Below are 27,517 nucleotides of genomic sequence, written 5' to 3'. Positions count from 1 at the left end.
TCGTGCTCTGTCTCTGTCTCTCTCTCAAATAAATAAAATCTTAAAAAAAAAGAAAAAACGTGAACTATAGTAGATGAATTGCCGGAGGCTCAGCGTGGACAAGCCTAAGGGATAAAAACTCCAGGGTGACCAAGGCACGGAGAGTCCCCACATTTTTGTGAGTTTTTCCTCAAGGAGCTGGACTAGGTTCCTACAGTAAGTATCAGAGCAAAGTACCCACGCTTCTGGCTGGGGGAAGGGAAAAGAAACCATTCTGAAACACAGCAGAGCGCTCTGTTTCTTTTCTTTATCAAGGCCTCCCTCAAGAGGAACTATTTAACCAGGGCTTACCCTGCTGGGATTTTAACCGAGCCCAGGTGCCTTGGAGAGAAGGGAAATACCCAGCTCCAGCCCACCTCAGAAACGTCTGGGAGCCGTGTACGGAGTCCACAGGCCAGAGGTGCAGGCTCCCTACAGACTGTCAGACAAGTCACAGGACTGTACAACATTCATCTCCTCCCACACCTCCCCACCACCTTATAGGCCGATGTACAGCAATTCCTTTTACCCAGCACATCATGGCCAGCAATCAAGAACAAAATTACAAGGTACATTAAAAGGCAAAAAATTGTTTGAAGAGACAGAACAAGGATCAGAACCAGGCTCAGATATGGTAGGGGTGCAGGAATTTAAAACAACTTTGATTAATATCCTAAGAATTCTAATGACTAAGTCAACAGCATGCAAGAACAGATGGGCAATGTAAGCAGAGAGAGGAAAATTCTAAGACAGAACCAAAAACAAGTACTGGAAATCAAAACACTGGTAGCAGAAATGATGAATACCTTTGACAGGCTTACTGCTAGACTGGACATGGCTGAGGAAAGACTCTCTGAGCTTGAGGATATATTAACAGAATCCACCAATACTGAAAGCAAATAGTGACAGAAACAGAGTGGCATATCTAAGAACTGTGGGACGAGTAGGAACGGTGCAGCAAATGTAATGGGGACCCCAGGAGAAGGAGGAGTGAAAGGAACAGAAGAAATATTTGGAACAATACCCACTGGGAATTTCCCCAAATTAATGCCACACACTGAGAACCACAGACCCAGGAAGCTCAGAGAATACTAAGCAGGATAAATGCCAAAACTACACAGAGGCATATCATTTTCAAACTATGGAAAATCAGAGATAAAGAGAAAGTCCTGTAAGAAGGCAGAGGAGCAAACAGGTCTTCCCATTTTACCCACAACGGAAGCCAAAGTCTCAGAATCCCTGCAGGGCCATACAGGGGTCAGAGGAACAGACAAGAGTCTACCAACTTCTAGACAGAAACAGAAACTACACATTTCCTTATGATCCTTTCCACAGACTGTTCCTACCCACCGCAAAGAAGTGAAGTGTTCAGGCAACAAGGACCGTTTCCCGCATCCCTTCCTTACGGCTTTATTGCTCTTCTGCCTTTTGGCGACACTTGGTTTGAGCATGTGGAGTCCCCTTCCCTACTTGCCCATTAGTGACAATTTAGATTATCACGCAAATCCGAGTCCTATTTTAATAAAGAGGTACTGGTCAATACTTTAAAAAAACACCACTGACATCAAAAGACTTAATGAATACTGAGTCTACTTGGCTCCAAGTTTTTGTCCCTGAGTCTGTATCTGAAATACTATGCAGTTAATACCTTAAAAGTGTAAAGTGCTTTCCATATATTATCTTTTTTGAATTTTGCAACACTCCTGCATTGTTAAAATTATTTGCTTTTTGTCTTACATCCCTGGGTCTGATTTTTCACTGGGGTTTTGACTTCCTTCTCTATTTTGTCATTTTATTTTAGATGACTTATTGCAAGTTCTGCCAAACTCTTTGTGGAACAAAGCTGACAGAAAAAAGAATGAAAAAAAGAAAAATAATAAGACTGTCACATCAGAAAATCTGGAAATAAAGGGTTCTTCAAGGTCATATAAACTACACCGGGCAGATGTGACTAGAGCCTGGTCCTCAGGCTCCAGGCCTGTTTCTGCTCTGGCCCCTCCCAACACCTATGTCCTTCCTTCTGCCCAGGATGATGGGTTCCCAGATACCAGGAACCGGCAGAGAAAACAGCGCTGAATATGCAGTAGGTCCTCCGTAAGCCTCATTTCATAAATTGGTTTCTTGGCAATCTACATTCTAATTTTTCATCAGTTCATGTTTGTATTCTTGACAACCTCGCTTCAGCTAGCATCTCAGGGGTTGGACAACAGTTCAGAAAGATGGGCCAAACAGACAGGATTCGTTCTTTGGATTTAGAAAGGAAAAAGAAAGAAAATCTTGAATATGTTTATGAAACTTCTGACGTACCATTTGCATGCCAGTAGTCTTATTTAATTCCTACTCATGCTTCTGTGTTTTCTACTCTGATATATATGTTGTTCATGTTTTTGCTTCAGGAAGTCAAATATACTCAGTCAACATGACCAAAATATGTCTGTCCCCCCACAATACACACGCACGCACACACGCACGCACGCACGCATCTTTGGAGAGATGCCAAGAATTACCATTTTATCTGAACAGCATTAGATGATCTATTAAATTTGTTCTAAAATTTAGGAGATGCTGTACTAAAATAAATAAATAAATATGTGTGTATATGTACTTATTATTATTTAATGTAGGCCAGTGATTCCTAAACCAAGAAGCCAGGCTGCCTAGCTTTCCAGCGCTGGGTAATTTAATTGAGAAATCAGCAATGCAGTACTGCCTAGATCGTCTAAGTGCCCATGCTGACACCTAGACTCCTTCTCTGGCCCTCTTACTCTAACTTACAGTGATCGGGCACATGAAGTCATGAGAGTGGGGACCGACAAGAAAACTGCCCCACTCTTCCCAGGACACGCCATAGCTGCTGCCCTGCCTGTCCCTGCCCCTGCCCCCCCCCCCCCCCCTTAAGAAACCAAACCAGAGCCTGCATTTCAGACTGATCATCATCCTCTGGTTACCGGTGACATTTCTGGGAGGCCAGAGGCTGCTTCCAAGGGCGCAGAATGAAACACACATAAAGCCATCATCAATCATTCATCAGTTACAATTACCATTTGCATCCATTTATCTAATCAGAGCCTGCAGCGACTACCACCCGCGAGCAGTTCAAAGTCAGTTAACACAGGAACATTGAGGGTGATTAACACTATCACATATATGCCCGCCCCTGTTCACGTTTCATTTACATGAACAAGATATGCTCTCTCCCCCGCATCACACGTTTAAGGAGGATGGGGAATAAATTACTGCACAGTAGTGTGAACATGGGGCTGATCACATGCCACATTTCTTCAGATCAGCAAACAAACATCCTGTGGGCAGCTAGTAACTGGGACTGTGGTTTTAAGCATATTCGCTTTTTATTTCTAGAACCACATAAAGTGCATAAAGATGCAAAGCTGTCTATATGTCCATTCGGCTTCCCAGCTTCCTTCCCACCACTGCGCACAGCTCTCCCCATCAGGTTCCCTTACCCTCTTCCTGCCCTCCCAGGCTTTATCTACATGTTTCTACATCAGGTTCTTTTCCTGATTACAATCAGCCCGCAAGTTTCTACATATTCATTTCATCCATGACAGTTTGGGAGCATCATAAACAATACTAAAAGCACTAAAGATGGTCACTGAAGACGTTTCTTTTTTCCTCTGTTTTGGAAATGTCTCCATGCCTCTCCGTCACCATCGTGTGCGTGTGTGTGTGCATGTGTGAACTCAGAATCATATCTCATCGGTCAGATGTACACTGAACTGATTCCTCTTCACTTCTTGCCACATCATCAATGTGGTTCTATACTTTCTACTGTACATAGCTTAGTTTAAGGACTTTAAACTCTCAAACTTCTGTCCTGTAAAATACAGTTTCTTTTAGTTTGAAAAGAAATATTTAAATAATAGAACACCCAGGTGATAGCAAAGTGATGTTACTAAAGGATAAAATCCTAGCTCACCTACTTCTGGACTCGTTCCTGGATCGTGTTAATGTCGCTATAAAAACCTGGTGGGGAATTACATTACACTGGGTCTTCGCGATTTTACAATCTTAACTAAACCCACCAGACTGAGGGATGAGGTATGAGTGGAGGCGGGGCACTAAATGTAGTAACTGTCAAGCTATTCTAAATGGATTTAACTGAATTTCTCTTGTTCTTCAGCTGAAAGATTAGTTGCTGTTTGCATCCTGGTTGAAAACGTGTTCAAGGAACTTGAAACCTTGGTAAGGGCTGAAAAGTGCTATTTTCAGGTCACTATTCCCTCCCCTTCCCCATCCCACACTCGAGTCTATTCCTACCTACAAAGGAGGCTGAAACCTCTGTACTCCTCAGTCCTCTTCCATATGAGGCAGCATAAGATCTGCCTTCACTGGGCTCTATGACAGGCCTATCTTTAGCCTGAATCACAGGATAATTAGGTTTCAGGGTATTTTAAGTAGGAGGAGAAAAGGTGGGTTGCTCAGTTGCCACCATGCTCATTCCTGCTTCCACATGTATTTTTATATTTTTCCTCCTGCCAGGAATGTTCATATTCTCCTTCCTTACCTCCCTCTCTCTTTTTTCCCTCTCTCTCTCTTTTTTTCCTTTTTTACCTATTCCTCTTACCTTTGAAGGCCCAGCTCAACTCAAACCTGAATTGTGAGGTCTTTCCAGAGTATGACAGTGATTTATCCTGTATGTACTTCTTACTGCATATTTTCTGAAACGCATAACAGAATTTCCTATATCCTGCATTCTTCATACACATACAAGATCATGTCTCTTCTGAGTGACTACAGCGTTCTTGAGATCAGCACATCAACCCTGTGCTGGTTAGGCCTATAGAAACGAATGACATTTAAATTGAAGTTTCTCAGAACTTGAATTTTTAAAAATTACTGATTTGGGAGAGAAAAATAATCTCTCATGTCTTAAATGCTTAGAAATTGGATATTCTTAGATTTATGAGAAAAAATAATGAAACAAGAGTAAAGGCAATCAGGATAGAGCTCTGATGTATAAGGTCCACCTTGAATGGGTTTTACCGTTGTATATATTAAAAATAATTTTCTTAAAAATGTTTTCAAGCTTTAAAATGCTTTCATACTAGAATCCATTTAAACATATGTCAAGTAATAAAAATGGATTAATACATTCATCAGCAGTTAAGATTATCTAAAAGAGTAATGGGATTTACGGTACATCAAACCTGTAAGTATACTCAACTATACACACACACACCACACACACAGACACACACACACACACACGTTCCCTAGAGGCAACATACAAAATGAAGTATGATGAAAACTTGAAAAAATACCCTTTGTTCACATATTTTGAGATGTGACATTAGAGTGACTTATTCATGAGAAATCCCTAATACATTAGTAAGCATGCTGCAGGATATTTTGGAAAAGTAATGAAGGCTTAGTAATACAAAATTTTTCTCCAGCTTTCTTTTCCAAGAAATAAATGAGGTGCGACTTTCTTTTCAGTTCAAGACTAGCTCTTCCTATCCATTACCTCATTTATCACTTCATCCTACACATTCGCATAGCTGCTTATTCTTTTTGGAATTGGCTCCAGCTCCTCTACGAGAGCCCAAGTCCTCTGGAGACAGACTCAGGATCTTCCCATCTGTCTGCAAGGCCTACGAGCAGAGCTCCCCGTGTAAAGTATGTGCATATGAAGAGAAGGAAAGAGAGTCTGCCAGACAGACAAGGGGGAAAGTGGGAAAGGAAGGAGAAGGAGAGTGAACGATGACCTGGTTAGCACCACCTGTCTATAAAGACTGTGCTCCAAGGCTAGCTGGCACTCGACCAACATTATCTCATTCATCGGCATGGCTGTCTTTACCCCAAATCTCTACCCAACATTTACTGAAAGTTCCTTGGCTACCAGGTACCTCTCTCTGAAAATCTCAGGGAAACTCACAGGCAGATAAGGCCATTACACAGAAATAACGGCACAGTGTGTTGTGCACTGCAGTGGTAGGGGTCAGGAGAACAGAAAGACTTTTTTTTTTTTTTTTTTTTTTTTTAATGAGAAACTGGTCCAAAAGGGGAGGACAGATGGAACTACAGGGAGATAGGGATGTGGGAACAGGATGGGAGGTGCAGGGAACTGATGGCAGCTTGCTGGTTCAAGGCACAAAATAGTGAGGAATGGGTATTCAGACAATGGGGGCCATGCCATAAAGGATCCTGATGAGCTGGTTAATGAGCCTGGATGTCACCTCACGTGTGTGTACAGGAGATCCATCAGACATTTCAGGAGAGTGACAGGATAATTTGCACAGTTTGCTCTGGCAGTTTTGTAAGGGACATATTTGAAGGCTGGGAGACAATTAGATGGGATGAGAGATGAACTCAGTTCAGACAAGAGTATTAGAACTGGGGATGAGGGGAAGAGTCAAGAAATATTTGGGAGGTACAACTATACCTCTGTGAGTCATCTTTTTCAAATGTAAATCATTTGTCGGTACCACTCCCTGGTGAAATCCCTTAGATGGGTTCCTGCTGCTCTCAGACCAGGATGCACACACCTCCCACGGCCCACAAGGCTTCACTGGTGCTTCCCTCTTGATCTCATGGCCATGTCCCTTTCAACCACTCTCCCCGGTCCCAGGCCACTCTTCCAGTCTTCCAACACACCAAGCCCTCTCCCTTCCCACTGTGCATCTGCTTCCCCTCTGTCCAGAATTCTCTTCCCCTAGCTCTCTGCATGCCAACTTTCTTTCTCATTCTTTATATCTCACCTCTTCAAGAGCACCTTCCATGGAAACTTTATCTAATGTGACCTTCCTCAATTACTCTACTTTTAATTTACTCATTTCCTCCATGCCACTTATCACAGTGCCTACTTATCTTGATTGTTTATCACACTTGTATTTTACCTGTTCATTAGATTATGACCCCCTCCCCAAATGTGTCATGGGAGCCCTTGAATTCTTGGATTTGATTTATCCTTGACAGTACTAGCATGATGCTACTCGGTATATGGACACTCCCTTCCCAAAGACTATATAGATAAATATACATGGATACATGATAAAGACGTGATTGTATATAATATTTAGGAGATGAGTTAAAGGAAGAAATCTAGTGATAGAGCCAGAATTTGCACCTAAGGCTACCTGGTTGCAAATTCCACTTTTAGCCACTATAAAAGTACTCTAGCTTTGTTTTAGAGGAGACATCTAACTCACTCATTCATACTCTAAGGCAAGTGCTACAGGGTAGATAATGACTCAGCATACAGACAATGTCCTCAAAACAAAACCAAATATACAAATGAGTATAAACATGTTTAACTGGCCTAAGAGACACTTACATGCTGTGGAAGCATATATCTATCTATAAGCTTATTATCGAAAACAAACAAACAAACAAAAAACCAAACTTTTGTATTCTTGCATGGTTAATCTACAAATCTGGTCACCTTAAAGATGTGACCTTTCCCATTTATTACTCCAAAAAGGCCTAAGAAGATGGTAGAGAAATAACCTTAATGCTAAGAAGTTAACTATTTTTGTAATATGCTAAAACATATCGTGTACAGCACTTTAGCATAAAAATTAACAAGTGGCATTCCCTAAATAAAATTAAAAATCAGTTTATAAAAGCTTAGATTTGTCCTTTGTTTCCTTTTTAAATTAATATAACATTTCTATTCTACACTTTATGAAATATATGTAAAATTCTCTAATACTGAATACTTCTAATGTATTAGGGGAATCTTTTTCATATATATCTAGATCCTTCTAGTCTAAATTTTTATAAAAGGCAGTACACTACACCATAAGCTAAATAATAATGGATCAATTCAGTTTTCTGTAATTTCCTTATGACAAAGAAATATGTTTAATCAGAAACAACTTCCTATCCAGAAATAATTTAGGGAGGGGTCATATTAAAGGAGCAACTTTCATTTTGGATTCAATTCGATTTCCACCTCTTTTTCATGCCAGAGGTTCTGAAATTTTAGTGGCTTTAGGATCATCTGAATTTTTTTACAAAACAACAACTGTCAGGCCTCAACCTATATGGTCTGGGGCCCAGATATGTGCATTTTAAAAGTATCTCAGAAAATTATGGAGGGAGGGGAGGTCTCATATGGTCTTCATTTCTAGAACACTACCAAAAACAAAACAAAAACAATATTTGGGGGAAATGTCTAAATTATATAGTGCCTTACAGTTTACTATGCTTTTCCATTCATTATTTCATTTACTTTTCAGAGCAGACTGATGGGAAGAACAGGTATTGGCACCTTATTTTAAATGCAAGAACCCAAGACTCAAAGAGGAAAACTGACTTTCCACATTTGGTCCTCTTATTAGCAATATACAGTGATACTGACTCACTGACCTACAAATGTCTGAGCTTTTGTGCATGCATTGTTCTAGGTTCTTAAATATCAGCAAATAAAATAGATAAAAAAAAATCTCTCTCGTAATGCTATGTTCTGGCAGGGAGAAATAAATACAAGCAGTAGACATAATAAATAAATAAATCATGAAGCTAATATGAAGTCCCATACCATCTATTCAAAGTAACCAGAAAGTTAAAATATTACATCTTAAAGAGATTATCAAATGGACTTTTGAAACAAATGGGGTCTCCAGTTAATTAAATAAAAAACAAAATGAAACCCAACCCTCCATTCCCTGAGGAGTCTAACTGATAGAGCATTTTGCAAACATATAACCCTTTCTTTATGTAGGAACAAAGTCTTACTGCAAACTCTAAACACACACAGTTTAATTCCCTTGTGACTGCATGACTTGAAGTGTGTAAGCGGAATCCACATTATTCAGTCTGCTCTGTAGATGGCACTGCAGGCCCAACAATGATGCTTTGCTCCCAGGCCTGATCACTGCCCCACACGGCAAACTACCATATTGGCTACTGTGAAAACCACCTTAGCTCTAAAAGCAGAAATCACTTTGCAATGGCAGGACACAACTCTAGTTTGTAATTTAATTAAAACGTCCTTATTAAGTATTAGGTCCCACACAGGCTGAACTGCTGAAATGACTGTTCGTCCTGCTGTATCTACTGTAGCTTGTTGCCGGGCATAGTACAACGTCTGTTCCTGGAGCGGACAAATGATTCACTGATAAACTGATTCATAATAAATAATTCCTGTGGATTCTGGGTCTGACTCAACCAAAAGAATACTTTTTAAAGGCACTTGGTTTTTACTTCCCAGCCCAGGAAGTTAAGTAATTTTCTGCAGGGAGGTAGATTTACTGGCTGCTGAAGGTAAAGGACAAAGGGTTGAAGACAGAGGCGCTGTACAGCAGCCAGACCATAACGCGAAGAAAGGCGTCTGCCGTCTTGGTCTGGAGCAAGGAACTGCTGTAAATCAGCTAAAACATTTAAGAAGGAGAAAGGTCAAGGCTTCTGGTTCTGAATCCCAGACTTTTATTTTATTTCACTTTGACTGACTGATTGATTAACCTTTCCACAGGGGTCACTAATGGCCAATGTGATATAACTGCAGAAACGGGCCACAGCAGCTCCAGCTCTGCCCCAGTAGGACCAGACTACTCGCTTTCCCTGTACCCTTGAATTACACTTGTTTCTCCTGGCTCAAGCACCAGCCTAGAAAACAAGCCATAGTCGATCAGACATTCAATAAGCATGTTTCATTAGACTGGCCATTTCTTTACAGGTAAAGCCTGAAGCATACAGGAGGGATGGGCCAGTCTGGCAGTTAATCATCATGGCCATTTGAGTGTCAAGATGAAGTTTCCCCATGAAGGAAATGCTTTCTTCCATCAGACTGCTAAAAAGACCCAGCTGCCTGCAGTCCTCCCCTCTCGGCTAAACACTAAAGGAGAGGCCTTGCCAGACTCTTGTGGCTGATGAATACTAGCTCACTCCACCACCGAAGTTGGCGGTCTCTCTTGGCCTCTGAGCCAGTTACTACTTTATGGAGCTGACAGTGCAGCGATGAGGTGAGCTCTCTTTTTTCCCCCTTCTGTGGAGCTTGTTGCTTCAAGCAGTCCCTCCTCCTTCCCGTCCATATGGCCAATTGAACCTTAGTGACAGAAATAGAGAGTGAGGAATAATACAGAGACAGATGTTTCAGATCCAGAAGCAGTGAGGGCGCTAGAATGATGAGAAAGCAGAATGACAGTCTGGACAAAAAGAGGAAGAAAGGATGTAACATATCAGTCCTGACTCACGATTCCTCGAGTGGACCACAATGGTTTTATTTTTCAATTATCTAGAGGTTGAGGTATTGAAAGGAATCCAACAAGGACCCCGGGGCTCTCCGAATCCTGGCTCGGCAAGAGCCTGGATCAGAAAACCAACAAATAAACTGCCAAAGCATAACGTGACTCTTCTTCCCTCTGTCAAGGCTTCAGTGAACAGCTGGGAAGATTGCTTTACAGAATTCTCCAAATTTACTATAAGGTCAGTGTATCATTTGACCTAATGATTTCAATTACTCTAATACTGCACGTGACATATTTTAATTGAAAAAAAAAAGTTAAGTACACCTCTAGTGATTCCCTGATTCCATACTAATTGTTCTGTGCGTTCATAGTCAGCAGTTACTAATGGGGGGGGCTCTCCAAGACAGGATTCTGCTCCTCTGCTGCTCTCCAGTGAAAAGGAGCACTGCCAGCAACTGGAAGGAATAACCTTCGATTGCGAGGACATTGGTTATTTTCCTCCTCCTCCACTCGTGTCTTGCCCAGGCAAGTATCTGTCTGCATGCTTCCAAGGGTTCTGTTAATCCAAAATCCTCGGAAAAAAGAAAACTTATCTACAGGAAATATAAATTATATAGAAAAAAATTATCATTATAATCTGAATATAGAAAGGGAAAAAAGTAAGGAGTAAAGCACAATATAAATTTTAATTTGTAGTTTATTAAAGGAACATCCTCAATATGACAGCATCAGTGAACTTGCTGGAACTAAACAGTCGTGATTAAAAAAAAAAAAAAATCACAATGCACCAAAATTGGTAGTAGCGGGAAGTATGCATGCATGTTTTGGGGGATATGGTGTTATGCCACTAAACAAGTATGTTTTCTGAAGTGAAAATCACTTGATGACATATAATCTACTTTTAGTTATTTCCAAGAAAACAAATGAATATGTTTAACTACTCTAGACGGAAGCATAATTGCCGGCACATGCAATCACAGAAAAGAGAGCTCATCTATTTGCCGACCCCTTCGCAAAGAATATAGTGAGAGGCACGTAAACCAATCTTTTCTTTTTCTCCTTTCTTTCCCTCCCCCCCATCATGTACGTGTACATTATGTGTGTCCGGATGGATCCGCACGCATGCTACGGCTAGCAGCTCCTCCCTGGACACGAATCACCCGGCTCTGTCATAGTCACAAGCACATGCCCTCTAGCTGAAAGCAGCAATATGGGGTTATTAAATAGTAAGGGCCCCATATGAAGAATAGGTTTTTTAACCACTACTGCTAACTAAACAAAAAAGCCCTTCCCTTCCTGCAGAATATTCTCCTTTCAGTCCTGTTCTATTATCCAAAATAGTTTTTCCAAACTTCAGATTTTATTGCTTTTCATATCACAAAGGTATAAAGCTAGGGGGTCATAAAACATATGTACAATGAACAGGACCCACGGAGACTGTTTTTGAAGAACTGATTCGAGAATTTTTAGGGAATATTGGGTTCTGTGGAATTACAGAAGAAGTGTCATTTAAAGACTCAGCCTTATCAACAATAGCCAAACTATGCAGAGAGCCCAAATATCTATCGATTGAGGAATGGATAAAGAAAATGTGGCGCACACATGTGCACGCACACACACACACACACACACACACACACCGGAATATTATCGAGCCATCAAAAAGAATGAAACTACCATTTTCACTGACATGGATTGAACTACAGGATATTATGCTAAGCGAAATAAGTCAGTCAGAGAAAGACAAATACCATATGATCTCACTCATATGCGGAATTTAAGAAAGAAAACAGATGAACATATGGTTAGGAGAAAAATAAAAAAAGGAGAAAGGGAAACATGCCATAAGCATCTCTTAACAAGAGAGAACAAACCGAGGGTTGCTGGGGGGAGGTGGGTGGGGGATGGGCTAGATAGGTGACGGGCATTAAGAGGGCACTGGTGTTGAGCACCACGTGTTGTATGTAAGTAATGAGGCCCCGAATTCTACTCCAGAAACCATTACTGCACTCTATGTTAACTAACAGAATTTAAATTGAAAAAGATGAAAAAAAACCTGTCACTATTACCAACTGGTCCTATTATGAGAAAACTTGACGTGGAATGATTTGAGCAGCCTGTCCCACTCTGTCAGTCATACTCACCCATGTACGCCCTACGTGAGCAGAGGCATGGTCACAGCACAAAGGTGGCTCAGCTTGAAATGCAGCCCTTCTTAACCTGGACTGTACAGGAAACACTCGGCAAAGTTAAAAAACCAAAAAGCAAAAAAACCCCACAACACCTAGGTGACAACTGAGATAGACCAATTAGACCCTCCACGGGCCGAGCAGCAGTCCAGGCTGCAGTACCTTTTACAACCTCCAGGGGAGTCCAGTGCGCAGCCGTGGCCCATACCCTCATTTCCTTCAAAAATAGTTCAAGCGGAAAAAAAGGAAGGTACTACAACAAAACCCTTGGCCTGTGGGCTAATTTATCAGAAAGCCATAAGGCAACTAATTCTCTGCAAAATCCTCTTCAAGCTTGTCTGACAAAAATCTCCCTCCAGCAGCCTTGTGAATTCTGAGATCCTGGTGAAGGTTTATTTTTACTTTTGGTAGGAGGTGGTATATGAGTGCTAAGTACATGGGTTTTGGAATCAGATGGCCAGAGAACAGTTCCAACTCTATTGCTTATAGGCTTCGTGACCCCAGGCGACAAAGGTCATCTCTATGCCTTAGTTATTACCCTACCTGTGACACTGTGCTTTACATTGTTGGACTATAGGAGACAATTCGCAGGCATGCCTCGATGAGTTTCTGACACTTCAGGAAGCACTCAGTATTCACTTGGTATTTATTAGTTATTATTTCTTGCAGAAAAAATAAAGCAGGGGCCATAACCAAAGTAAGAAATATATGTACAGTGTTATGAACTCATTTCAGTGACTTAAAAAAAAACTGTGCTAAGTCACTATTTGTGGTAACAGTAGTATACTGCAAACAAAACAGTTGTTTATCGACCTTTATGGTTTAAGGTTCGAGGTAAAATTTTGTTTGAGCAAAGGCTTTTGCAATTTAAGAAAATGTTTAAAATCCCTGTGTTAACATACTCGACCCTTATAGATTTAAAACACATTGTTAGAAATATTCATAGGCAATGAAATTTTCTTCTCTGAGGCCTCTGATTCATATTAATTTGGACACGGACAAAGCTTTGTGGCCAAGCTTTTGGCTCTCAGTGGTGTGCAGAGCGTGTGTGTTCGGTGTGGGACGTAGGGAACTAGGACAGTGATAAAGACACGAAAGAGGCTTTTTCCTGGTCACAGACTTCCACTGAAGTAAAACCACGGAGAACATGAGAGGCTTGACTAACACAGGCTAAACATGACCTTGCATCTTTGGAAACTTCCGAAGTTTTTAATATTCAGGACAAAAGTTTGATATCCAGTTCTGGTAGAAATATCCTATCTCAGCTGTCCATCATGATCTCAGTGAAGACAGAACTACAATGCATTATTGTTACTACATTGGCTGTGGATTGGAAACACATTACCAATGTACAAATTAGAACCTCTAATTCTAAAGTAATTATCAGCCAATTTCAGAGCCGTTAACACGGTTAAAATTATGAATACATTAGCTGATTCACCCTCACAAATCAGATTTTGATTAGATAATACTACATGCTAATAAGTATTCTATTCAAATTTCTTAAACGTTTTTTTTTTTTGGAAAAACTTTGACAAAATTGTTCAATGATGTACACAGAGCTGGGAAGGGAATGAATGATTGATGGGTTTTTTCCCCATAAACCTTATTAAAGGTCCTGATTTGGCTGGTCTCCAACTGTTTTGGCTTAGAATTAGGAATTCTAGTTTTGATGATGGCTCATGTGCACTGATTAGAAAAACATCTCACAAAGCTATTAGAAAAGCAAGTTAATCACTAGAAAAATAATGGTGATAGAAAAGTATTTCATACTGAAAGTTCTTAAAAATGTCTGCTTTTAATGTATTATACAGCATATACTCTTAATGAAGCATCAAAGAACAGTTGGTACCTACATGGGTACATCTCTGTAGGTGATATGTGAATTCCATGTACAAGCATAACCCCATGAGCAGAGCAGGTGGTGTGAAATGCAGCAGCGGGGGTGTGGTTCTAGGTACGGAAATGTGATGACTTTCTAATGTCTGCAGACTTCATGTACAGTGTATCTGGTCCTCTAAATTACATCGTCTTGTTTGAGCAAAAAACTGGTAGGTCCATCTGTTGGGACAGAGTAATAGGACAGAATAAATTACAGAAACAGAGATCTGGGACATTTTACCAGGGTAAGAGACACTTCGAGCCTTGTTTTTGTGGGAAAGAGCCAAGTCATCCCACAGATTATATGCCTGAAGAAGAGAATACCCTCTTTCATAAGCAGACATGGATGCTGAACTTGGAGTTTTATAATATTTTTAGATTTATTGATTTTGAGAGAGACAGAGGGCAGGCAAGTGGGGGGGGGGGCGGGAAGGGGCAGAGGGAGAGAATCTCCAAGCAGACTCCCAGCTGAGCGCGGAGTCTGACATCTGATCTCACAGACCCATGAGATCACAACCTGAGCCAAAACCAAGAGCTGAAGGCTCAAATGACTGAGCCACCCAGGCGCCCCTCAGCTTGGGAATTTTAAAGGTCAATGGTACATACTGAAAAAGATCATATATTAAATGCAGCCATCATTTTTAGAAAATGTCACTCAATAGACCTTACCACTTGAGTAAGTGAGAAATGCTTCTTCTGAGTGCACAGATAATTGACACAAGGTTCGAATTCCATATTTGGGCTGATTTTTAAAAAGGAAAAAAATTATTTACTGTATCTTTCTCTAATCCAATTCATACAATGATTCCAGAGTCATCTTCGTTAAACACAAAGGTGATCCTTTACTTCCCTTCTCTGTTTAAAATCTCTCCCCGTTGCCTATAGAGAAATCCTGACTTCCTCTACAGTTCACGCCCACTTCCGGATCCGACCCCGCCTACATCTCCAGCAGCCTCTCTTACCAGCCCCGCCTGTCCTGCGCCCTTGAGCTCCGTCAGTACTTCTGACTTACCGTGAAATGCCCTTGCGGATGCTGCACCATCTACTTGGAATATGCGGTTTCATTTTATAGTTGCTACAAAAGATTTCTCTTCAAATATTATTTGTAATTGTGATATATCATAGCTTCCCAAGAGAACAAATCAGCATATAAATGATAAGCCTTTGGCATCAAAGGAAATATTCAACAATAGGGATATATACACACACACTTATACATAAGTTACAAATTATTTAAACCGTGTGGAAAAGTATGTTTTTCCAAACTTAAAAAAATAAACCATAACAAAAACTTGATCTGACTTGATCCTATTCATAGCCCTAAGGCAAAATAGAAATTCCTGTAGTACAGAAACTCACAAAAATACATGGACATCATAACAGACTTAGAATAGATTTAATATTTCTCCATGTTCAGAAAATCAAGCTGATGTATTTCACAACCCTACTCTCCTGGTTTTATGGTTCTTGGCAATTCTTTTGATTATTTTTGTTCTCAGGCATGGCTGCCAAACCCTTTTCTAAGCTTTAACCAGCCCATCGCTCGGGTCTCCTCGGCTCCAGCCCTCACTCCGCTGCCAAGCTCCCCTTCACAGCCCTGGCATCAAAAATGAAATGCTGCCGTAGAAGAAAACTGCCCTGATAATCGGTGTGTGCCGGGCAAACAGAAATTTCCTTAAAGCCCTCCCCTTTAAAAAATCAGGTAGAACGTCGTCTCGAATGCCATAGTCCTGCACTGGAAAGTTCGCTTCTGCTTTTGATGTCTCTGCCTCCTCTGCCTGGCCCCTTTCCTTTACTTATTCAATTACATGACTGCAGAATTTGTTTTTAAGTATGCGAGGACGTGAAGGACCAGCATTTTCGTGTCTGTGGTTCCCCTGATGAAAATTAAAGGATCTGAAGAGTGTTGGAAATAACTAATAATTCTGGTACGTATTCTAAATATACCCTGCAGTCTACAATGGCGGAGATTGTTGGAACCTAAGCTGCTGGGCCACACAGTATCAGAGACGCTGATAAAATTCTGGCATGTGTTTCGGGGGAAAGGCTGACAAGTTTCAAACTTTTAAGAAGTTTCTGCAAAATTATGTCCGCCTCCCCAAAGCTCTCTTCTGACAATTTAATCTGAATCACTTCCCATTCCCTCTGGGATCCATCTATTCTTTGATAAATCTGCTGTCCATTTTTCCAAATCAATGAGACCAATCTGTACTTTGACTGGAATTTCCGGTTTTATCATCTAAATTGCTTTAAAAACAATTTAAAAAGGCAAAAGATTCTGGGATTTGTTCTAATCAAAGGTACAGGGCACAAAGCACAAGGCATTATTAATACTTCAGCACACACACAACAAAGGAAATCATTCAGCACCATTTCAGCATATTCCACCACTCAGGAGATTCATGCATATTTAAGTGAATTAATTTATTTTCTGCAATTTGCTCTTTAAGAGCTTAAGTGGCCATTTGCTGTTGCTTATTTCAGGATTCTGTGCCCTTGTTCTCTGAGTCACCAACTTATAGCTTGAGTGCTCCAGGTGTATTTATGCTCCCAAAGTATTTTAAATTACCCATTAGGAAATCCAATTTCCTATTTATAAGACTCAGAAGTGATTTTCCACTGTTCACTTTTTTCTTAATTAAGGATATAGGCCTGTATTCTCAGCTGAATTTTTGCTATTATATATTATTGGCTCTACAACGTCAATATTTTAGAATGTCATCGATATCAGGATCACAGATAGTCACTTAAGATGGGCCACTCTTGGGTCCTCTGGAGATTGGTATTTTGGGTGGCCATAAAAATCGTCACCATAATAATATCCACTGCTTCTTACACTCTGTGCCCAGCACTCTATGTACACAATCTCGTCTAATCCTTTCGACACTTCTAGGGGGCATCTTCTCTATGACTACTGCAGTTTGGGAGATTAGAAAATGCAGGCTTAGAGAAGTGAACCACAGGGTCATGTGCCTCGTAAGTACAAGCAGTGATATTTAAACCCACTGCCTCTTCCTTCCAAGCTTTACATTGATTCACAGATGTCCAAGGCATGTAGACCGTGTTTTAGAGGGTTCAAGAATGATCAGGACCCAGGTTCTGCCTTTAAGGAATTTATGAACTAGTTGGGAAAGGGCGAAGGCAGTTATACAGGTATTACAGTCCAAGGCCAGGAGTGGCTTAAACAGACGTGCAAAACACCCTGAAGATTCCAGGACATGAAAGATCACATCTGGTTGGGGTATAAATATTCAAAAGGCAAGTGCTGCTTTGCAGAAGCCCAGAAACGCAGGTGGGATTCAGAACATGGAAGCTGTGGAGGTCAGAGCATCAGTAATTGCCCATTCTAGGGCACTGGCCTCCAACCAGGGATGACTGACAATAATGACCAAAGACTATCTGGTTTCCACTATGGACTGAAAGCCCACCATCCGTGGTGGACTCCACAGACACGGAAAATTCCTGGATTCCAGGACATAGCAGAACTGGATCACAGCCGTGAACAGGGTTCCTTAAACTTTTGTTTTGAGGGACCTCTCAAAGCGTATCTTATCTAGTTGGACTGTTAAACAGAAAGGTCTCCCCTGGCAGAAAGGATCGTTTTAGATTCACCTCAGGTGTTACCTTTGATCCCCTCCTAGGTACCGCCTCTTACACATCCTCTGTGTGGTTAAAAAAACCACACACACACACACACAATTCAATTGTGTAAGTTTAAAGATCTAATCGGCTTTATTCAAGGACCCCTGAACCGGGAAGCACCCCGCTCACCAAGCAGGAAGGAGCTGGAGGAGCTGCACAAATGGAAGGCAGAGGGGGTCGGGTAGGAAGAAGCTGCTAACGGAGGGGGTTGTTTCAAGCAAGGTTACCTCCCTGTGAGGGAAGGGCGGGGGTCTATCCTGTAGATCACCTCACTGGAGCTGATCAGTAAATTCCAGACCGAGAGGTTAAAGGTCACATTTCCGGGAGAGGCTGGAAGCGCAAGAGTCTTGATTTGTTGTTGTGGGGGCTCTGACTCCATTTTGGGCCTGTTGTTCCTTCCTTTCTTTCCTTTCCTTCCTCCCTCCCTCCCCCTCCTTCTCTCCCTCCCTCCCCACCTTTTTTTAAACAATGTCTTGGGTCTGACAGAGGCCTCCAGCCCCACCACTGCAGCCAGCTCCATGTCGACCGCCCACTCTGCTGCTGCGTCCACTGTTCCTAACTCCTCCCGGGAGAACTAAACCCCGCTGAGCCTTCCATTCTTACTGATGAGGTTAGAACAGAAGGTTCACAAGGCCAGGCCTTAGGCTAATCCTTCTTTCCTGGTTTAATTTTAGCACTTGCCACCTGACCCAACCCCACTGAAAGTTCGTATTCTTTAAGTATTTGCTCAGGGCTTACTCTGTGCAGGAACCATGCTAAGTGTTCGAGATACAGTAGAGAACTAGACCGGCAACAGTCCCTGCTCTCATGAAGCTTAACTTTTGTGAGGGGAAGACGGATCGCAATCATTTAATGAGACGGTATCAAACAGGGATGATTACACTGAAGAAAACTGAACAGGGCGAGTGCTGGAGTGCTTTGTCAGGCAGGGGTGCGAATGAAGATCTTATTAGGTAGGGGTCTCGGCGAAAAAGCAATACCCAAGCTGAGACCGGAATTATGCTACGTGTGAGGGCCACTGGAAGATACGAGGAATAGTATTCCAAGCAGAGGGAAAAGCAAGTCCGAAGAACCTAAGACAGGAACTCCAAGGGCAGCCCGGTGAAGGCCAGATCCTGGAGCAGGACAAGCAGCACACACACGAGCAAGGTGTTTATTCTAAATGTGAGGGCAAGGCATTAAGGGTCCAGGTGGAGATACACATTTGAGAAGCAATGGCATTTAGACCTATTTAAAGCTATCCGTTGTGATCAGATCATTGAGCTGACAGGTAGAAGGGGACTCAGAAGCAGACCAAGCAGAGAGGGGCATTTTCTTAATGAGAAATGAAGTTGGCAAGATAAATCAGTTGACTTCTAGGTAACAAAGTTGTCTTAAATTTGTTTGGCTATACTGACTGACAGGACAGTGTTACCCCCCACCCCCAGCTACACTGAGTTTTCAGATTGTTTAGGTGTGTATATTAGGAAGGTACTACTAGCATTTTCTTCTTCTATTCATACCTTCTTCATTAAAAAATATGTTCATGGGTAAAATTAAACAGAAAACACAGCTAACTGTAAAATTTCAGCTGTGACATTCTAAATAATTTGTGATTGCCATAAGCATTAATGGTAAATCACTAACAGCCTTGCACACAACACAAGGCACCAAGAGCTGATGGTGTAAGTACATCCAGGACCCATAACCCGGAACCTAATCCCCTGGTGTCTGCAGGCTAAGTGAGCATACTGAAATTGCCAGTGAGCCGTTATTTTAAGAGTGACCTCCAGGGGTGCCTGGGTGGCTCAGTGGTTAAATATCTGCCTTCGACTCAGGTCATGATCCCGGGGTCCTGGGACTGAGCCCCACATCGGGCTCCCTGCTCAGATGGGAGCATGCTTCCTCCTCTCCCTCTGCCTGCCGCTCTCCCTGCTTGTGCTCTCTGTGCCAAATAAATAAATAAAATCTTTAAAAAAAAAATAAGAATGACCTTTAACCTGATTTAGTGAATTTTTTTGGATCAATCAAAATCATGAATACTTACACACAGTTACAGATTACTTGTGGTAGAATTTACAGCCATTGGAGACTTCAGAGCTGCTGCCTGAGGCTATGGCGCCCATGGTCACCGGCCCCAATCCACCCTGTCTGCTGTGCCCCAGGAGAATTCTGCTAGAGAGGAAGTCAGAACTGAGGAATCCTTGCTCAGAACAATGAGTCCTTGCTGTGGTCCAAAATTTGTTTAGAAGTTACTTATTGTTTTAACACCCTCTCCTTGATAGGTATTTTAAACTTTCTAAATCAATCTTATACCAAATGCCTTACCTGCTGATGCCGGGACAGACTTTCTGGTAAAGATTCACGCCACTTACGATTAGTGCCTCCATCCAGAAGCGTCTTCACCTTAATATCTAGCAGCACACCTCTCATTTTGATCTGTTTCTGGTTTTGAAGGTGGAGCTAAACATACCTCTCTCCCAAAAGCGTCCCCCCCCCCAACTCAGGATCCCACCTGCCAGCCTCCTCAGGGATGTCACCTGCACACTGTACCCACCTGTCAGCCATTTCTCCCAATGGAAATTTCTCCCTGGATCTCTGCAGTTTCTCAGCTCCCTTTGATTTCCAACATAGACAGACTTCTTTTACACCTTGGACATAAAGGCCGCCGTGATAACAAAACTCCATACCTATAGTTTTTCTTGAATCACTGATAAATGTCTTTCACAAAGGTTAATATATCTGCTGCCATTGTGCTCTCAGTGTGCACTCAAACTCCCTTCTAATCACCTGAAGAGACAGAAATCTGGCTTCCATCCCTACTAGGCTGCAACTGTTCTGCATTTTCAAGAGTGACCAAATTACTCCTTCAGTGAAATCCAACAATTTCACTCTCTTTTGCAAAGGACCCTACTCACTATTCCTCCTTTAAACGGCAGCGTCTTTTCAGATAACTTACACAATCCTTTCCTCTTCCTTCCCGGCTCACTGTTCCTTCTTTGCCTTTTTTTTCCCCAGAATCCATTATTTCTTAGCAACCTGTAAATAAGCTTGTTTCCAAGGCTAAGCAACCACTTCATTAGTTACTTGCAGTGGACGATGCTAGAGAAATGTGGAAGGTCTGAATATGTAAAAGACAGACCGACTCTGATAAGGAGTCCTATTATTAATCAGGTCATTTAAACATCCAGTGTTAAGGATTTTACTAAATAGGATAGGAACAAAACCTAAGGGGTCCTTAAACAAAGACATATACGATCTAGTTAAGTGGATAAAATAAAGATACAAAATAGTTGGAACAAACATGAACGCACTTTTTACATTTACATGATGCTGTAAGAATGCCCTACAGGGCACAGTAAAGCAGAACTAGTTCTTTGTTTTCCCTCCTTTTGCAAAGCAAATCTTGTAAGTTTCACGAATAGACACACAATGAGAGAAACAATTTCATCTGCCTTTGTTTTTATAATGATACTTGTTCTTAAATTATAGTTTTATATGATTTTCAACATCTATAAAAAGGGAACCAGAGGCACGTGGGTGGCTCAGTAGGTTAAGGTGATTTCAGCTCAGGTCAGATCTCAGGGTTGTGAGATTGACCTCCTGTCCGGCTTTGCTCTCAGTGGGGAGTCTGCTTGAGATCCCTGTGTGTGCTCTCATTAAAAGAAATTTAAAAATCTTTTTAAAAAGGGGCAGGACCCCCCCTCCCCCAAGAAATGTTTTATACCTTTCCTCAGGCTCAGAGCAGAAAAGAAATGGGCAAGAAAATCATGTAGGGGAACAGTGAGTTCCTTTAAAACTCCAAATCCCCAGTAAGGTGAGATTTCTAAATTCAGGCCTCTGTGGACCATCCCTAGGTAAGCCCCTCTCCAACACACACTCACTCACCATCAATAACTGTCCCTGGTTATCATCACATTCTGAACGGTATCACTTTAAGCCTTATCAACTGGCGGACTTTACAGCTATTTTCACCATTAAAATTCAACTTCTCTTTTACTATCCTAATTGTGTTAAAGGTTTATGATAAAGATCTTGCTTCAACATCTTTCACTGTAGTGCAGCTGACTCTGTTACGAAATTCATGTGGAGAAAATACACATGCGAATTTAAACAAGGTTGCTAATGACCTAACACATGCAAGGCACTATTCTAGTCTACGAGGAGGCGTCGCAGGTAACAGGCACCAAATTCCTGAGGCGAATGCATTCTAGTAGAGGGAGTAAGAAATTGGCACAAAGATACTCATAGGTAAATACACAGAAGGGCTGCACGGCCCGCTTTTGGAATTCAAAGGAAAGAGAAACCACATTTTGTAGGAAAGCTTCATGAAGGACGTGATCTGAAGTGGCCCTTGGAGATGAGTAAGATCAGTGGGAGGCAGGGGAAGATGTTCAAGGAAGAACACACACTGGGAATCCTGGGGGATGGGCTCAAGACTTAGGGAGAAGGTATATGCATTGGCCCTTGAATGTTTTTTACAGGCATTCAGGAGGAAAGAACAAAAGAGTACAATTCTGCTATTGAGAGTAAAGAGGACTAACACTAGAGATGAAAGAGACTGAGATGATTTCATTCCAAGTCACTCATTTTAAACAAAAGAGAACTGAAAACTTGGGGTAGATGAGAGCAGTGCTCATACTTTTATCGGAATCGCGGCAGAACCAGGATAAGAACGAAGCCAGCATCACTGTCCTTATTCACTTTGCCCTACGAGCACAAGCCAGATTTCCCCGTGAGTAATGTATCCATCCCATCCTTCTATAAGGGGTGAAAGTTATTTAGGTAATTCAGAGTAATTAGCATGTACCAGGCAAGGCTGTAGGAAATGAAACTTCTTCATCCTTGTCTATACCATATCAGCCTTCAGCGGGATACAGGTCAATTGAAAACACCACAGGTGTAAATTTGTAATTTTCTTAATTACATGTCACATTTAAACTGCCACTGATACAGTGCAAATAATTTTTTTTTAAATGGCTAAAAATAGGGGCGCCTGGGTGGCTCAGTCATTAAGCGTCTGCCTTCGGCTCAGGGCATGATCCCAGCGCTCCGGGATCGAGTCCCACATCGGGCTCCTCTGCTGGGAGCCTGCTTCTTCCTCTCCCACTCCCCCTGCTTGTGTTCCCTCTTTGCTGGCTGTCTCTCTCTCTCTGTCAAATAAATAAACAAAATCATTAAAAAAAATGGCTAAAAATAAAAGTTGGTTTTTTAGCTAGCTAAAAAAAATCAGAAGGCTTTCTTGCTTGGGTAATTCTTTTTTTCTAAGCACATTCTTTAACACACACATACATACACACACACACAGAAGGAAAACCAGATTTAGCGATAGACAGTTGAGAGAGACAGGTTGTTAATTTACAATTAAATGGGTCTAGAAAGCAAATGAGTCAAAAAGGCCAATGAGATTTGCCCAAAGTGATCTTTGCAATTACACTCCTGAGAAGGGAGCCGGAGTGTGACGGTGGCACCCAGGCTTCTGAGAGACAGCAGTACTAGTAACGAATCTTTATCAAGGAACAATGCATTGACTGTAGCCAGAGCTTCAACTCTGTCTCAGTGTAAATGAGGAACAGTAATTATTTCCCATTCCTGGCTTCACTGTGACCTTCTGAAGAGTGAGGACCTTCAGCAGATTATCAGCTCTAGTGATGCCACAGGACGTCCTCCTCCGTGACGTTCGAAGCACTTTCGTACAGTGAACCGCATCACAGGAAACCTCCGTGGACGGGTCCACACAACGTGACGTCGGCCCCTGACACAGCTTTCAAACAAACAGCCCCGATTCTGGTCTGGTTACTGCTTCTCTTAATTGCCAGCACATAGGGAACCGAGGAGATGGAGGTCTTCTTGAAAATCTAAGTTGTTGGCATTTATAATCTGGACTCCTCCATTTCTCCGTGGCTTCAGCAGCCCGTGTTTGAACTGAAGAAAGTCCTGACATCATCTAACCCTCAGGTGAGGAGTCTGCATGGTCCCAATACCAGGGAACCCCCTCATTTTAGACTCAGAATCTGACCCCTACTGTCCTCTTTCCTCCATATTATTAACTAAACAGCTGCATAGATTTTTCCAGTGTACTTCAAGGGAAACTCAAGGTACAAACTGTATAGAAAGAAGGTAAGTTAGATGTTATATAATAATCTCTAGAGACTTGCTTTGTCAAGGAGTTTAAAGCATTGATTTGTCCCTTTTTGGCTGTTTTTAAATCTCAGAGCCAAAGGATTTCTACCCTCTCTGCTAGTTCAATCCTACTCTCCTCTCTGGAAAAGGAAAGGAGACTACAATGTAGTTCCCTGATGCATAATTAAGCTTGAGAACTTACCTCCTCTCTATGGAATTTGTACCCAGAGTTTCCCTTGAACGACAGCCAAAAATAAATAAATAAATAAATAAATAAATAAATAAATAAATAAATAAATATTTCTTCACAAACTTTGTGTGGGGTACACAGTTATATAGAAAAGCCCTTTTACGTGGAGGCTTCTATTTTAGTCTGCATGCTGGACATTTCCCCAGTTTGATCTCCCCTTCTTCTAATTTAAGCCTAGTATCCTCCAAATATTTTCCGCTTTTTCAGTTTGGCCTCCAGGCAATCGAGAGGGCAGAGTGGCACTGGCTGCTACGAGAACTGCTTGCGTTCTAAACGTCCTGCAACTAAGCCATCCTGCCCTTCGACCACTGTTCTTTCTCTTCCATCCTGGAATCTGTACATACTCAAAAATTCTGTTTTAACCATTTATCCTCCTTTGTGAATGCTAAATCAATCTTTTCCCCCCCTTGAACGTTTATTACAGATATCCTGAGAACCATGGTGACTGACATCTGGTTTATAATCACCCCCAGAAATCCTATCACAGCATAAATCACACCTGAATCACCCACTCTACAAAGCTGTGTGGGTTCTACTCTGTGGTTGGGGTCTTACAGAGGGAAAGGCGTGTCTTAGGTGGGGCTTGCAACATGATTTTAATCGCTAAGGTGTTAATTTCTATCTCCTTCGTCTCTGATGTTGCCCAATATCAAGGAAAATTCCACTTTCATTTAGAGAAAGGATTTTGAGATAGGATATTTCACTCTGTCCAAGCTTTTAAAAAGTTATGTAAATCATCAGTGATGGATCCTTACGACGTGCACAGAGGACTCTCTTAGGAAATATGAACTTGGGCAATTCATTTAACATCCTGTGACTCAGCTTCCTCATCTACAAAATGGGGATAATAATACTCGGCATTAATAAGAGGGTTGAAGTTAAATCTGAATGACAGTGAGTGTAGAGAAGAGAGACGGGATTCGTGAAGGTGCTATTCACAATGCTGAGTATGATTATCCGGACTCGGTAGAAAATTACACCCTGTGAGCTGTTCCCACAGTAAAAGTTTATTCACCCGCACCCCTTGATTCTTTCTCTACAATTCATGTAATGACCAAAAGTTATTGCTTTCTTGTCTCAATATATTAGCTGGATGGTTGAATGCACAGAGCGCACATCTGAATCAGCACATCTGAATCAGCACAAAAGTGCAACCTGGAGGAGGGGAAAGAGAAGGGGACTCTTGAGCTTACACTGAAGTCATTCTCATCCGTCAACCTGCCCCCATAAATACTAGGAAATCAACTCATTTAAAAACTGGGGAGGCAAACCTGAGTTATAATAGTGTTCTTGAATGCAGGTCAGTGAAAAATTGGTCTGCTCGCAAATTCCCATTTGTCATGTTCCCTACAAATGCACGTTAATTGTTTTCATATTTAAATGCCTAGAATCAACCATAATAAATGTGTGTTGTCAGGTTGTAGGGAGTTTTCTAAAAACAAAACAGGATGATTACGGCATACGGTAAATTATTGTTGGCTCCCTGTGCTCTCAGCAGAATCACAAAAGGGCAAGGCCTTAAGAGAAGAAAAATCATTCATGTCTGGTTCAAATCCTACAACACAGAAAAGAGAACTGGAGCTGAGTTAATGAAATATATATTTAATACAAGTTTGTAGTAGGCCATATGTTATTAGCTCTAAATGTCTGAAAACATAATATTTGCTTAGAAATACAATATTTGAAAATCCTTCTCAATGACATAGTCTAAAAATAATCTTGCTCCTTTCTGCATTTTTCTCTCCAGAGAAATAATACCTATTGCTTACCAACACCACCACTAACTTTGCCTTCCTCATAAAAGCTGGGTCCTAGACTTTCCCATGATTGCCATTTTGTGCAATGATTCCTCAGCACTAATATTCAGAACTTACTGAAAGTGGCAGTTTTGTGGTCTATAACCCCTGACTGACTAAATCTAGGTACATACTGAGAAAACCCAAACTTGTAATATGGTACAAGCATGTGAGTGTGGCACAGGGGTGTGTGTGTGTGTGGGGGGGGGTTAGAAATAACAGCGATAGTGCCATAAATAAGCTAATAGTTTGATGGTGTATATGTGCTCAGTTAATTCATTAATACCTACTTGATCTTTAATGACCTTTAGGACCCTGAGACTAATAATATGTGGCTATAAAAGCAATATAAGGAAGAGTCTAATTTTCTGCCTCTTGTGTTTTCACTATCTTAATCATACATCAGATTGCTGCCTTTTTTTTTTTTTAAGATTTATTTATTTATTTTAGGGGAGGAGGGAGAGAATCTCAAGCAGACTCTGCAAGCTAAGCACAGAGCCCAACATGGGGCTCAATCTCACGACCCAGAGATCATGACCTGAGCCAAAATCAAGAGTCAGACACTCAAAAAACTGAGCCACCCAGTTGCCCCTTTGGCCTGTTTTTTTTTTTTTTTTAATAAAATATCAGTTTCTCATGTAAGTAGAGCTTCAAAGGCTAACCAAGGTAAGAAACATAAAAAGGATTTTAAAAAAGGAATATGTCTGAGAAGAGACTGCTTACAACCCTCCAGCCGAATGGAGCTCTGGCTCTGGCCTGTGAAGCCTGACTTCCTGCCTGGTTCTCACGCCTCAGAATATATACTTTGCTAAACCTGACGACAATCCTTGGAGAACAGAAACTGGATGGATGGAAACGGTTACCCTCGTTCTTCTCTGTGGACACTAAATAAATCATGCTTACGCAATTTGTTTTGTTTTTATTCTGTCTTGAGTCTTTATCACAAGTTATCTGAGGTCAGATGAATGACAATACTGGAATTCAGTTTCTCAACAGCAATATAAGCAAGTCTTCATACGTTAGTTTTCAGGGTAACTGTAAAGATTCAATGATCTAATGACTGTATTCAATAATATTACTTCAGAAAATTACTTAATTCATGGAGTACAAGCCTGATACGGGAGGCTGAATAATGCCCCCCCCCCCCACCAGTGTCTACAGTGTAATCCCTGGAGCCTGTGAATAAATCACTTATATGGCAGGAGGAGTTTTGCGAGATGTGTTTAAATCAAAATTCTGCGATGGGGTTACCCTGGATCATCCAGGTGGTCCCAGTGTAATCACAATTCCTTAAAAGCAGGAAGCTACAGAGTCAGCGTTGGAGGAAGAGATGTAACAATGGAAGCGGAGGTCAGACAGATCTGATGATGCTGTGCTGCTAGCCTGGAAGACGGTGGAAGGAATCATGGTCATGGAATGTGGGCAACCTCCGGAAGGCGGCAATGGTGAGAAAAGGATTCTCCCCTGGAGCTTCCAGGAGGAAGGCAG

At 41.5% G+C, this 27,517-nt stretch overlaps 1 protein-coding gene across 5 annotated transcripts in view; it reads right to left on the bottom strand.

The window, feature by feature from the left end:
- TPK1 (thiamin pyrophosphokinase 1) overlaps nt 1-27,517 on the bottom strand; it is a 317,859-nt gene that overhangs the window by 51,426 nt on the left and 238,916 nt on the right. Inside the window, exon 9 of one of the 5 annotated variants that reach the window (XM_040643866.1) lies at nt 12,784-14,419. The exons of the other annotated variants lie outside the window; for them this stretch is intronic. Coding sequence (XP_040499800.1) covers nt 14,376-14,419 — 44 coding nt within the window. The 3' untranslated portion in view covers nt 12,784-14,375. Of the gene's footprint in view, nt 1-12,783; nt 14,420-27,517 lie in introns of those variants that run through there. 5 annotated transcript variants of the gene reach the window in all.

The sequence above is a fragment of the Ursus maritimus genome, unplaced genomic scaffold, assembly GCF_017311325.1.
Source record: "Ursus maritimus isolate PB19 unplaced genomic scaffold, ASM1731132v1 scaffold_3, whole genome shotgun sequence".
In the NCBI taxonomy this organism is placed as follows: domain Eukaryota; kingdom Metazoa; phylum Chordata; class Mammalia; order Carnivora; family Ursidae; genus Ursus; species Ursus maritimus.
Note: the sequence above shows the minus strand (reverse complement) of the source record. Positions and strands in the feature narration are given on the sequence as shown.